General features: G+C 38.4%; 2 protein-coding genes across 3 annotated transcripts; one reads left to right on the top strand and one right to left on the bottom strand.

Moving 5' to 3' along the window:
• Window positions 1–454: 454 nt before the first annotated feature.
• On the top strand, window positions 455–7,116 carry LOC5509042 (nuclear pore glycoprotein p62). 2 transcript variants are annotated; one of them, XM_001629510.3, is made up of 12 exons: window positions 455–698; window positions 1,170–1,421; window positions 2,020–2,430; window positions 2,729–2,774; window positions 2,947–3,031; window positions 3,153–3,248; window positions 3,639–3,688; window positions 3,847–3,984; window positions 4,890–5,004; window positions 5,214–5,280; window positions 5,714–5,793; window positions 6,335–7,116. In XM_001629510.3, the coding sequence occupies exons 1-12, from the start codon at window positions 569–571 to the stop codon at window positions 6,344–6,346; spliced, it is 1,482 nt and encodes a 493-aa protein (XP_001629560.1). In that variant the 5' UTR covers window positions 455–568; the 3' UTR covers window positions 6,347–7,116. The 2 variants fall into 2 exon arrangements, with proteins under 2 accessions (XP_001629560.1, XP_032233742.1); XM_032377851.2 differs by having other exon boundaries at window positions 1,999–2,430.
• Window positions 7,109–13,293, bottom strand: LOC5509023 (protein phosphatase inhibitor 2). Its single transcript, XM_032377856.2, has 5 exons — window positions 13,163–13,293; window positions 10,254–10,457; window positions 8,903–8,994; window positions 8,676–8,818; window positions 7,109–8,142 (listed from the first exon to the last, which is right to left on the bottom strand). The coding sequence occupies exons 1-5, from the start codon at window positions 13,240–13,242 to the stop codon at window positions 8,128–8,130; spliced, it is 534 nt and encodes a 177-aa protein (XP_032233747.1). The 5' UTR covers window positions 13,243–13,293; the 3' UTR covers window positions 7,109–8,127.
• Between the last annotated feature and the right edge of the window lie 626 nt (window positions 13,294–13,919).

The following is a 13,919-nucleotide window of genomic DNA, read 5'->3' as shown; positions in this document are numbered from 1 at the left end:
TAGATTCTGTGACATACCATGTAAAGAACTACTGGATCAGTTATAAGCCGTCTTCACGGCCATTATCCACCCCCCATTTTGAAATTCTGGATCCGCCCGTGATGTGGCCTTGTATGTGTTTGTGGTTTTGGAAATTGTTATTGTGTTGGCACATTCACAGCATAGCTAAGTTTGACATCGCTATCTGTTTTTCCCCAAAAATTCATGTGTCCTGGCCTGCCTTGTGCCCAGGCGTCTCAAGTCAGTAAAAACAAGTGACCGAAAATATATCACTGCCAATGAGAGCAAATCAAGACTAGTGAGTACATTGAACCATGGGAAGGTTTAGCGCTGATGCAAACAACCAAAAGGAAGGGCCAACGGAAACCCAAGCACCCCTGCGCGAAAAGTCACGCCAGTAAGCGCCTGGGTACGAGGCAGTGTTCTGGCGCTAGTACAGGCTTCCTTTGGCATCATTACTGTGAGAGACTGGGCTCTAGGCGCGGGAATCGTTTTGACAAGATGGCGGACTTCTAGACCAAAAGTGTGCTCCAAGTATTCCCACTAAATAACGAATCTCCAGTTCAATATGTTCGGTCAAGGCGGTGCTAAACCTCCGGGAGGTACGGGATTTAGCTTTGGAACAACTGGTGCAACCACTACCCCCGCTACAGGGTTTTCTTTCGGGACTCCGGCCGCCGCTAGCACCGCACAAAACGGTGAGATAATGTGTACTCGTTTTTTTACTTATACTTTTATTGTGATTAAGAGATCATTTTCAGTTCGGTAACAGTTGTTAAATTTGTTGGCAACAGTGAGTGGTAAGCAGGTATATGTAAAAAAGAGATGTTTGCCTGTGTGGAAAGAGTTACAAAATAACAAAACTGCTTCAAAGAGGGCACAGGTAGCCCAGGCTCACGGCGAGTGTACAGTAGAAGGTCTATTACAGAGTTTGTATGAGCGAACAAATCTCGTTAAAATGAATATTCTGACTTCAAAATAAAACTTTCATACATAAAGTTGAGCCTTGTACTTTATGCTGTAGAATCTGAGCTTTATCAGATTTCATGCTGAGTTTTATTCCCTCTCACCTCATAAGTGACATAAGAAATCACACTGTGTTGGTAAATCAGTAAATGGAAATTCTCCACAAATGGAATCCCTACATAAGCTTGCACCCTTCTTGACAGCTGCCCCTACAGGCCTCACCGCCACACCAGCTGCCACAGGGAGTGGCTTTCAGTTTGGCACGGCAGCCCCTGGAGCTGCAGGAGTCAGCTTCAAACTAGGAACAGCATCTGCTCCTTCCACAACACCAGCCACTGGGTTTTCATTTGGGGGGAGTACAGCTCCTGCATCTGGGCTATCATTTGGATCGGTAGCAGCTTCAACTTCAGCAAGCACTGGTCTTTCGATTTCAGGACTGTCATCAACCACACCAGGTAATGTACTGTAAATGGGTGTTGAAATTAAGAGAATGTGATACAAGGCAGTTATATCAAAGTTGTTTTGCTTTTCTGATATCCTTTATTTATTCATTTAATTATTTGTATTACTTAAACCAAAAGAAATATGTGACAATATACGTCATCATCATCATTATTATCACCATCATCATCATCAAAATAATTGAATGCAATAAATAGACAATAAAATATGAGGTGAGGCCAGCACAGAGCTAGGCTCCAATTTAAGTGATGGCTGATGAAAAAATACTTAAAGACAAGACGGTCTAAAAATTTATTTTAAAATTCCTTTACAGATATTTGATAAGAAATATTTGATAATTAATGGACTATGCTCAGAATTAAGAAAGCCGATTGTGCCACCATTTAATGCTCCCATTCAAGACGCAGTCTCATAATGCATCTGCATTTCCATCTCCAATTCAAATTCTCGGTCTTAACAAGGTCTTAGATTTGTTGGCTCCTCAGCTGCAAGAACCATGGATTTTATATAATTTTGCTCAAACTTCTTACGAGTTTACAGTTTATAAATTGTAACTGTCTATACTATCAGCTTCATCTGGCTTTGGATCAGGTCTCAAGTTAGGAACTACTACCAACACTACTACTCCCAGCCTATCACTGGGTTTGACACCCCAAGCAACATCAGCCACGCCCAGTCAGGGGCTATCCCTCGGCACCTCCACTGCTGCACCCACTACTGGCTTGACCCTAGGTACTTCTGCACCCGGTCTAACCCTGGGCGCTACCCCAGCGACAACATCTACAGGATTTTCAGGAATTCAGCTTGGTGCTTCTGCAACACAGTCAACAGGGTTTACTCTTGGTAGCAGCACAGCCACAAGTACTCCTAGCTTAGGGCTGGGTGGATTTAAACCACCTGCTTCTACCACAGCCGCAAGCTCTGCCTCTGGGTTCTCATTGGGAGGGACAGCGCTTGGCTCAACTGCACCTGGGTCAACCATTACAGCACCAGCATCAACAGGTATGTTGTTAACAGTTAAGAGGGACAGATGCTATATCGACATGTCAGCATAACAATGACTTGATCATTGCACTGACCCAAAAGCAAGTTAATGGAGATTTAATTGGGCTGTGGTTTTGTCAGTGAGATATACATGCTCCCATCAAGCATAGCAAGTCATAGTACCCTACATCAGATTGTAGTTTCCATGGTGCATGCTTTGCAATGCACACACGCATATTTTCAAACTTTTTCTGCTGTTTTGTTTACATATGCATCACAGGGTATGTGCAACTGTACTAAATGTGATTTATTCTAGGTATTACCACTGGTTTTGGGAGCCTGACTGCCAAAAGTACTGCAAGGTAAAATAACATTATAGCATTTTGCCTAGTCCTGGCATTTCTAAATAAATATGGAAGAAGAAAAAGCCAAAAGTCATTTATTGACTTCAATCTTTACTATCCTATGGGGAGCTTCCAAGCTGATTATGTTTACTTTCTTATTGGATTTGATTGTTATTATTTTTCTTAACAGCACTGTTGCTTCAGCGGTGCCAACAGCGCTGACAAGTACAGCGCCTCAGTTAACATATAAACAGTTAGAGGATCACATAAATAAGGTGTTCATTGTTGACTTATCTTCTTTTTTATGGCCTTTGCCTTGCACATTGATTATTTAATACTATCCCCTTTGTATATGTCAGCTCAATTATCTGTTTATTGTCTTTTTTGTTTACGCAGTGGGCTCTTGAATTGGAAGACTATGAACGCACTTTTCTGGACCAGGCAGCGCAGGTCAATGCATGGGACAGACTGCTAATGGAAAATGGAGAAAAAGTAAGGCATCACAAGTCAACTCTCGCTTTGACACCCTTTTTATGATTGACATTCAAACCCCCCTCTGTGAATGGCTCAAGCTTTTTTTAATGTATGGGATTCCACTCATTTATTTGAAAAAAAAAACTGTTGAGTCATATTTTTAGGAGTTATACCAGCAAAATGGGCTACCTAAATTAGCCTTGAGGGATAGTTTTTAGGGTTATAAATTTCATGCGTGCCATTATGCACAGAATATTTGCTCTAATATTTCTAATAGAATATGTTCTTATAGCAATTTTGTCATAATGGTATCTTTATCTGGTCTTTAGATGTTGCCAAAGAAACAATCAAGCGATCAGGGAAATGATGTGTTTTGTTCATTGATAAATGGATCTTGTTTTCTTACAGATAACTGAATTGAACTCTGGAGTTGAGAGTGTTAAAGCTGAACAAAAAAGGTATGTAAAGCTTATTGACTTAGAACATATATGTGTATTGTGCAGACAATCGAAGGTGTCTAAAAGGGAAAGCTTGTCGATGTTTGTAGGCCTATTTATCTATTTGATATATGATGTATTATATATATATATAATATAATCTGTGTTTTGTTTTTTAGATTGGATGAGGAACTAAATTTCATATCTGCCCAACAAAGAGAACTTGAGGATCTGTTAAAACCTCTTGAAGATGAACTGAAGAAAAACTCTGTGGGGACCAGCCAGCTTCAGCATGCAGACAGAGAAAGAGAGTTTACGTAAGCCACAGTACACACACTAGTATGCAGACAGACAAAGAGAGTTTACGTAAGCCACAGTACACACACTAGTATGCAGACAGACAAAGAGAGTTTACGTAAGCCACAGTACACACACTAGTATGCAGACAGACAAAGAGAGTTTACGTAAGCCACAGTACACACACTAGTATGCAGACATAGAAAGAGATTTTACGTAAGCCAATGAACATACACTAGTATGCAGACAGACAAAGAGTGTTTACGTAAGCCACAGTACACACACTAGTATGCAGACAGACAAAGAGAGTTTACGTAAGCCACAGTACACACACTAGTATGCAGACAGACAAAGAGAGTTTACGTAAGCCACAGTACACACACTAGTATGCAGACAGACAAAGAGAGTTTACGTAAGCCACAGTACACACACTAGTATGCAGAGAGACAAAGAGAGTTTACGTAAGCCACAGTACATACACTAGTATGCAGACATAGAAAGAGAGTTTACGTAAGCCACAGTACACACACTAGTATGCAGACATAGAAAGAGATTTTACGTAAGCCACAGTACATACACTAGTATGCAGAGAGACAAAGAGAGTTTACGTAAGCCACAGTACACACACTAGTATGCAGAGAGACAAAGAGAGTTTACGTAAGCCACAGTACATACACTAGTATGCAGACATAGAAAGAGATTTTACGTAAGCCACAGTACATACACTAGTATGCAGACATAGAAAGAGAGTTTACGTAAGCCACAGTACATACACTAGTACTGTATGCAAACAGAGAAAGAGAGAAACAAAAAAAAAATTATTTGCCACTTCAACATGAACTCTTACATCAGTTAGCCTTCACATTAATTTTCTATATTGTGCTACATTTCATATATAATTTGTATGCTTTATTTGTTGCTTTAGATATGGGTTGGCAAAAGATATTGATGGGCAACTGAAGCAGATGGTTACAGACCTAAAGTCCATTATTGACCACCTGAATACGACAAGCTCTACACAGCAGGAAAATGAGGACCCAGTAAGTGGGATGGAACTCTGGTGCCATGACAAAACAAGTATTATTTTTCATTTATATCTCAACACTGAAGTAAATCAATCGAAATAGCCAACTAACATAGTCCATCAGCAAATTGTAGTCTACTACCAGTTTTTGGCAATGATAAAATTAAGGATCATGCAGCTATGTTAGAGTGACTTATATACTCGGGTCATGTTTGTTTGTCGTAGATTGTGCAAGTCAGCAAGATTTTGAATGCACACATGAATTCGTTGCAGTGGATTGATCAAAATGCAGGTATGTTATGGAGAAATGGCGGACCCATTGGCAACCTGAGAGGTTAATGCATGTTATACTGTAGCTCTCCTAATGTTCTGTTGTCTTTGCATGGTATAGCTCTGAGAGATGATAATGCATGGTATATTGTAGCTCTGCTAATGTTCTGTTGTTTTTGCATGGTATAGCTCTGGGAGGTTAATGCATGTAATACTGTAACTCTGCCAATGTTCTTTTGTCTTTGCATGGTATAGCTCTGGGAGGTTAATGCATGTAATACTGTAACTCTGCTAATGTTCTGTTGTCTTTGCATGGTATAGCTCTGGGAGGTTAATGCATGTAATACTGTAACTCTGCTAATGTTCTGTTGTCTTTGCATGGTATAGCTCTGAGAGATAATGATGCATGGTATACGGTAGCTCTGCTAACGTTCTATTGTCTTTGAATGCTAAAGCTCTACTACAGAGAAAGGTGGATGAGGTGGCGAGTCTTAGTGAGATCAGAAGAAAGGAACAAGAACGCAACTTCAGACTGGTAAAGAATCCCATATTATCAAAGCATCTTGTAGGTTTCTTGTTATTGTTACTCATTGCTTTAGGAGGAAGGTCTGGGAAGATGTGTGAAATTCCATTTTAGAACCGTCTAAGGCCTGTGGCGGCACCAACTATGGTGACATCTACAACATCTTTACTGGTGACCCTGTTCTGCCATCTTGGACCACTCGGCTGATCAGAAACTTTTTGTCCAACAAACATAGGGATTATAATATGATACAGCCACACAAGTAAATCGCATGCTCTTATTGGTCGAGGGTGCATGTGTTAGTATTAGAGGGCACATGCACACTTTGCATCACCATGCACATGCAATCCCCAAGCCTAGATTGCAACATAAGAGAACATTTAACCTGTTGTATAAAACAAATGGATCTCAATTTAAAATGCTTCTGTCCTCCAATAGATGCACAGAAGACATCACAGCGTGGCATGAACAAGTCATGCAACTTGGCTGCATCTTGCGAGATATTTTTGTTTAAATACTGAGAGAATAAACTTCTAATTGTTTTTCTTTATAGGCATTTGACTAGAAATGGAAAGGCCCCAAAACCACAACAAATTGGTAGCAATGATTATCTTCACTTTTACTTCATTGGTGATTTGAAATGCATGCCTTACTTCAACATCCAAGATGGAAGCAATGGTGTTTAGCAGTTTCCCCCATCAGCAACAAGGCCAGCAATGACACACTGTTAAAGTGTTCTTGCATATGCCCATTCCGATACCTCTACTTGCTTTACTGTACTAGCTACAACATACAGTAACATCCATGCAATTATTTGAAATAACTAGTCATTGATAGTTTCATATTGAATACAGAAGCATAAAATGACTCAATCAACCAGTGACCTTTCGTGGCCTGAAGGGAATTTTCCCAATTGACTCTCACTTATTGCCTATAAGTTTTGTTTATTTGAATCATTTATAAGAAAAAAAAAAACTTATGTTGTACAAGTTAACTGTTCACACTTCAGTATTGTATATACAGAGGGTGCTAGGTGCAGTCTCATTGCTTGTTTAGCATGCTGCACATCAAAATACTGCCTGTTCAGAAACACATAATCTGGGTACCAGTCTCCTACTAATTCTCGTTTCGCAAAGCAGCTGAGCATCACTAAATGAGAGAAGTAGTTGGGGACTGGTATCCACAGTAAGGAACACAGCAATTTACAATGCAACATTGTTCTTGAGTTCATAAGGCATGTATGGTCTGCCTATTCGGCCAATAAAAGCTATGCATTCTGCATTCACTTTCTGTACCGAACTTAGATGTAGAATAAAACAGACGCAGGTTTATGTAGTACTGTCTAGTTTATTCAAATCTACAAATATTTTCACCATAATACATACTCATTTTATATTTATATAAATGCTTTTTCAAAACAGTCTAAAAGCTGTACTTTCTCTGCTGATACTACTCTATCCAGCCAACCTTAGTAAAGAGCACACCATCAGATACACAAACATGTCCTAAGCTGAAGTATGGAAAAAAAATTGTTCTGTGGTTATCATGCAGTCTATATTAGTGATCAAAGTGCAAAACATAGCTTGCCAGTTAAATTGGTTAGGGTTAGATTTATTGAACAATCTATAATGAATTAGTTTATTTTTGATTTCCCTAAATAAGCACCAGTCCAATGAAATTTAGTAAATCAAATCTTATCTTGTGTTGTCAGATTAGCTATCCGGTGACAATTTTTACTTAACAAAGAAAAGAAGCAAATATATACAAAGCTATTAAAATAAAGATTTACTCAATGCTTTGACACAAATCGAACCACAGCATGTCACTGCACAATCTACACCATCACATATCCAGTGAACCATACCTTAGTATTAACACCATAAAACAGACCATAAAACAAACAGGTGTTCGTCAGCAGAATAAATTCTAACCCTATATGATAGCAAATTGGGCGTGTCATTATAAATTCTTACCCATAATGGATAGCACCTTGGACATGGTTTGGAGCATTTTTTACCCAAGAGATAGGTTTAATGACAATGAAGCAAAAATTATAAAGCACTCAGATGGCTTGCTGTTTACTGTAGAATATGGAATCTCGGACCACCTTTAGCATGAAGTCCTTGTGGGGGGTTCTAGCCTGCATGCCCACCTCAAAAACCTTTATTTCGGTAATAATGTGAGATTATTTGTGGATGCATCATAGGGGGTCCATATTCAAACCTTCTAAAAAGTTTTGTTGACTAGTCTTGTGGTGCCTTTAACAGTGTATTACAACTGCTTTATAACAATATAGTTCTCTTGCTGGTGGATAATATACATGTTGTGGTGCATCATCAGCAGCCTTCAGGAATGATCCATCTGGAAAACAAAACAAACTTTATTTAACAGACAGTATTCAAAACTGGCTTTAATATATGCCAAACATTCCCAGGATTTTGCACACAATTTCCTGCAATCTGCAGCTAATGATATTTCCAAAAAAAGGTATTTCGAATTCAAAATAAAACAAAAACAACACAGCAACCACTTTGAAATAACCGAACTCTTTATTCAAAGACAAAAACATTCCCAAAGTCGAAAGGAAAATCAAAGTCATTTCTAATTAACAAGGAGTTTAGTCCTCTTCCTCCCACAACCACATGATTATATGCATGCATTCAGTTACCCAACTCGGCATAGACTGCCTGTCTCCGAGCTCTTCACAATATTTTTCTTGTGAATGCAGCATGTGTGTAATTCCTGCTACTAGCACTTGATTGGAAAACATTTTTATGGCAGCATGTTGTTGAGCACATTCTTGCAAACTTGCTAGCCCCTCTGCATGTTTACCAACATAAAATCATGGGCATTGTTGTTTGTCCTTACATAGTTTAATGCCCTTAGAAACTCACTGCTTTATCAGGTGAAGTCCCAGATGCATCGTCATCATCTTCTAATTCCTTGAGCTCCTGCTCAATTAGTTTCCTAGCAAGCTTGACTTGAGCAAACTCATTATAATGGTATTTCCTATGTTCTTCAAATTCCTTTTTCTTTACTGTAGAAAAACAGCAATAAATATTCAAGAGAGCTGTTGTCATCATAGAGAAATATCAATCCTTTCAGTCATACTGAGCCTTACATCTTTCTTCTTCAGTAAGATTTTCATCATCCTCCTCTTCGTCTTCCTCTGGGGTATCTTCCCAGCTTTTACGCCTTGGTTGATCTTGCATCCTGTGATCATAAATCCTAATCAAGCCCCTGAGTTGAAATCTCACACCCAAAATGACAAACCTTGTACAAAAAAGGTGAAAAATGTCAAATGGATATCTACAACCCATTCTAAAAAGGGTATTAACACATTGACCCCTCAACCGGCCTGTACCGGCTTTGGGAAGTACCCACAACCCCAAAAATTCATAAATTCAAAATAAACACAACAAGATGAAGATACTCAGGCATCAGTCTAGGGGATAAATGGTCTTGCAGATATGCATCCAACCAAGGTGTTGGCATCTACTCTTAAGCCAAATAATAGCACAGGTTCTTTGACAAATCTCAAATCGAACAAGGAGAGAAAAGCAGAATCACCTCTCTCAATAAAACGCTCAAAATACCACACAAGGGAGAGAGATCAGCAAACACAGCTCAAGACACAAATAGATACCTTTATTCTGATCCTCCAGGTACATTTCTGGCCTCAAAACACAATGTCCATTCCTTGAAGGATTGTACAACCACGAAAATATCTTTACGTATTGCAAAGCATTCTGGGAGATCCAGGGGAAAATTCACGAGGGGAGGGCCAGTCAACACTCCTCTCCCCAAAGTCAGATGGTCTTTTCACCCCGAAGCCAAACAAATCAATTCCAGGTCATACAGACCCAGAATAGCAGAGTAAACAATTTTGGAATCAATTTGGTATCAGAAAAGACAGCATTTAGGAGAGCTGTGGTGATTCATTAGAAAATTATTTTCTCATCCGGGCAAAGCCAAACAAGAAAAAATCATCATGAATCCAACTTTGTTTGCAAATATCCATAAGCAAAGCACTCAATTATGCCCCAAAAGAATTCATGATGTCCTGAGACACTCTCCTAATATGCTCATAGCTGTATTTTTGATGAAAAATACAAGCAACCATCAACTTGTGCTGGCTTCAGCACAACGACGAGGGATTAAAAGTGGGGACCGCAAAGCACTGTTGGAAAGCTTGGATACCGCTGACTAGGTGCAGCTGTGTTTGACTTTGACGGGCTGTATAAAACTCAGAATAGGGGGGGAGGTATCTGTTTTCAGTCTGTTTTTTGTAAATTCAGCTCCAAAAAAGCCAGGAGTCAATGGGTTAAGTACACACAGATAATAAAGAGTGAATTCAGGACTTGAAAGAATGGCAGCCACATTTTGAGAGCAGGCCCGGTTTCAACCGTATATTTAATCCATATTGTTAATTTACCCCCCGAAAAGGAAATATAATCAGTGAAATGTCTTACTTTTCTGAGAGAGCCTTGGGATCTAAACTCTCAGGCTCATCGTCAGAAATAGGATCACACGAAGGACCGCCTCCCTCCTCGCCATCTGGGTCCTTTAACTTGTTGTATGGAGTAGGAGGCTCATTGATTTTCATGTGGCCATAATCCTTGTCTTCTGGGTGATATGTCATCATGATGTTCATTTCATCCCATTGGACTCCAGAGCTGGGAAGTCAGTCGAAAAAAGCACATCACAGGAGAAGTCAATCACACAAGGAACATCACAGGGGAAGTCAGTCACACAAAGCACATCACAGGGGAAGACAGTTACACCAAATCACATCAAAGGGGAATTCAGTCACACAAAGCACATCAAAGGGGAATTCAGTCACACAAAGCACATCACAGGGGAAGATAGTTACACAAAGCACATCACAGGGGAAGTCAGTCACACAAAGCACATCACAGGGGAAGATAGTTACACAAAGCACATCACAGGGGAAGATAGTTACACAAAGAACATCACAGGGGAAGTCAGTCACACAAAGTACATCACAGGGGAAGTCAGTCACACAAAGCACATCACAGGGGAAGTCAGTCACACAAAGCACATCACAGGGGAAGATAGTTACACAAAGCACATCACAGGGGAAGTCAGTCACACAAAGTACATCACAGGGGAAGTGAGTCACACAAAACACATCAAAGGAGAAGTCAGTACATAAAGCACATCAAAGGGGAAATCAGTCACATAAAGTACATCATTGGAGAAGTCAGTCACACAAAGCACATCACAGGGGAAGTCAGTCACACAAAATACATCACAGGGGAAGTCAGTCACACAAAGCACATCACAGGGGAAGTCAGTCACACAAAGCACATCACAGGGGAAGGCTGTCACACAATTTCCTGCCATTAATTATTTTGCAGCATGTGCAAAGATTTACAGTTTGCTGAAATATACTGGGATAAGCAAATTTCCCCAAGGAAAACAACAAACCTCAAGTTTTAACTTCAGAAAACAAATCTGTAAAATTTAGCAGATATTCTGTAGTCTATGAATTGTTTTTGCATTGTGTGCGCATGCTGCATGGAAAATCAAATCGCGCAGCCAGGAAAATTTTCAAACATCTGTAGAAAATTCCAATTCCAATCAAATTCAATTCCTTTTTCAGAATTAAAAGTTTATGTTTTCTTTTGGCTAGATTGATATAACTGAAAGGTTTTAAGAACTTTAACTGCATAACATATCTACATTTAAAAAAACAAAATATATTACCACCTGTGAAGAATTCTTTGATCAATTATAGTAGAAAACACATAGTATTTTTAGAACCTGGGTCACAGTATTTCATAATACATTCATCCCAGCTGGAAAATAACATAATTATATCAAGCAGAAAACAATTTGTTTGACCATGCTATTAATTTAAGTGAAATAAATTACATTTCAACAAATAAAAACAAAACGTTTTGCAAACCAGGTGTATTATAAACAATACAAAGCAACACAAGCCTTTAATGAGTTTTATCCAGAGAATCTCTAAGATGTGTTTGAATTTTCCGATAACCTGACAGACTGTTTATGTTTTGTGCCTGAAAAAAAGTGAGAAAAACATTTGCATTCATGAGTTTGTTCATAGGTCCATTTATTACTTCTTCTAAACAAACAGAATTTTAACACTCTTGTACTTATGGATCAATATAGTGGATAAGGAAATTTGCAGAAATTGTTAATGTTTTAGAGAATTCCAATAGATTAATTGTTGTTCTTAAACCATATTTTTAAAGTAATTCCCAATTTTAAACATTGTAATCATAGTTCATTTCTTAAATGTCTTGTACTTCGAAGAACACTCTTTACATAACATGTGAAGAACATTAACTACTGACACTGATAGTCTATCATCCTGTAACCAGCCAATCAAAATTCACTATGTACAATTAAGTTTGGAATTATTGTTAGACATTGGTTAACACCTCGATGAGGCAAGCACAATATTTTCTTTTATTGGTGAGATTATTCAACTCTTTAATAAAAAAAAATTGGTAAATTTTTTGAATAGAAGAATTTATAGCTAGAGGATGATTGAATAAATAACAAATCAATTTCTCACGTCATTTAAGGAAAACAAACTAATAATTTGAGAAAATGCTTTAGGATCACGAACGAGATAAAAAGGGGCAAAGAAAAATAAGTTTTAAGTATATACTTAAAGAAGTAATTCTACAAGGCCACTTGTAAAAAAAATGTAGGCTAGTTAAAACAAAACAAAAATAACCTATTTCGTTAAACAAACAAACAAAATAAAGAGTAATAGAGTTATTCAGTAACTTCAATTGAGTTTTGTGTTGAAAATTTTACGTGAGCGGGAAAGACACTTTTTTTTGCACAATAATTTTAAGTAAAGTTATGTGAAATGACTTTATAGCATACGCAATGTAGCACACATTCGACTGCCTTAAAAAACTCAATTACCTACCCTACTTCGTATTCAAGTAAGAACACGCACATAGGCAACATGAATTTACTGTAGGTGATTATTATGTAAAAGATGTTGTCACATCTAGCCGATCAAAAGATTTATACAGTTCAAGATATTAACTCAAAACAAAACAGTTTTATCGACCGGATTTTGAACACAATATTTTAAAAATCAACAACTTTAAAAAATGCCTTCCGTTGCTTTAATGGAGCTAAAATGCAGCCATATTAATCCGATAGACACGTAGTAAAAAAGGTTGGATGGAGGCTAAAAAATGCGAAGAGAAAATGATTTTGAACTCTGTGACTTTCTTCACGTTTATACAAAAATGAATACACTTGACGTGCCAAAGACAATTGAGCATTTTGCAGAAATATGGGATGGATATCCGGAACCAAGTGTTCCAAAGTGTAAAGCAGGAACTAATTAATTAGTCTGGCTTACTGGTGCTTGTCTTGAGATCTGTCTTTAAGAATTCCTCGTCTTTTAACGTGATCATCGTCGCTGCCTTCTGGACTCGCCATATTTCCCAAGTTGTTCGCTCGACTCAGTGCCCAGTCCCCCTGCGGCTATCAGATGTCACGCGTGAGCGAGGGTGCGTGTGCCAGACAATGTCACGAGATCACAACAATCGAGATGACATCACGCACATCGGCTAAATTTGCTCCTTCTAACCTAAATATTAAAGATCGAAGCCTTCTGTTCACGAAATTCCGATTATGATTTAGGTTATAAAAAATTATGTATTGAAAGGAGAGAGTAAAATTGAAGCCACGAAGTCGGAAGGATAACCGGGTCTGATTTATGATTTATTTGGCTACTGCAATCCTCTGATGTCGGTGTGATTTTAAAGATTTGGGCGTATTTATAAGTACCTAACTCTTTACTGCCCTCACCAGATGAAAACGAGGCCTCGCCAGAAGGCTTAATCGAGAGTGCCTCTTTAATTCCCTAGTCAAGGAACGTAATCTTACCAAGACACAAAAATCTTCAATTTGACTGCATTACAAATAGTGCATTATGCCAGGGTGTACGCCAAATGCTATGGAAATTAATATTTATTTTTTTATCGGTAGGATCAAAGCAAGCATTAGTCATAGGCTAAGCTTTCTTGGGTTTAATTTCCACTTGGTGTTATTCAATGTATTTCATGCTACACGGCAAACCTCAATAAAATAATCAATGTTTTCTGTCGACAGAA

The sequence above is a fragment of the Nematostella vectensis genome, chromosome 3, assembly GCF_932526225.1.
Source record: "Nematostella vectensis chromosome 3, jaNemVect1.1, whole genome shotgun sequence".
In the NCBI taxonomy this organism is placed as follows: domain Eukaryota; kingdom Metazoa; phylum Cnidaria; class Anthozoa; order Actiniaria; family Edwardsiidae; genus Nematostella; species Nematostella vectensis.
Note: the sequence above shows the minus strand (reverse complement) of the source record. Positions and strands in the feature narration are given on the sequence as shown.

Coding starts and splice junctions, on each gene's coding strand:
- LOC5509042 (XM_032377851.2), top strand. CDS start 569: ATGTTCGGTCAAGGCGGTGCTAAACCTCCGGGAGGTACGGGATTTAGC. Junction 5,005..5,213: donor AGCAGGAAAATGAGGACCCA/GTAAGTGGGATG, acceptor TGTTTGTCGTAG/ATTGTGCAAGTCAGCAAGAT. Junction 5,281..5,713: donor GTGGATTGATCAAAATGCAG/GTATGTTATGGA, acceptor TGAATGCTAAAG/CTCTACTACAGAGAAAGGTG.
- LOC5509023 (XM_032377856.2), bottom strand. CDS start 13,242: ATGGCGAGTCCAGAAGGCAGCGACGATGATCACGTTAAAAGACGAGGA. Junction 10,458..13,162: donor AGATCTCAAGACAAGCACCA/GTAAGCCAGACT, acceptor CTGACTTCCCAG/CTCTGGAGTCCAATGGGATG. Junction 8,819..8,902: donor TCTTACTGAAGAAGAAAGAT/GTAAGGCTCAGT, acceptor GTTTTTCTACAG/TAAAGAAAAAGGAATTTGAA.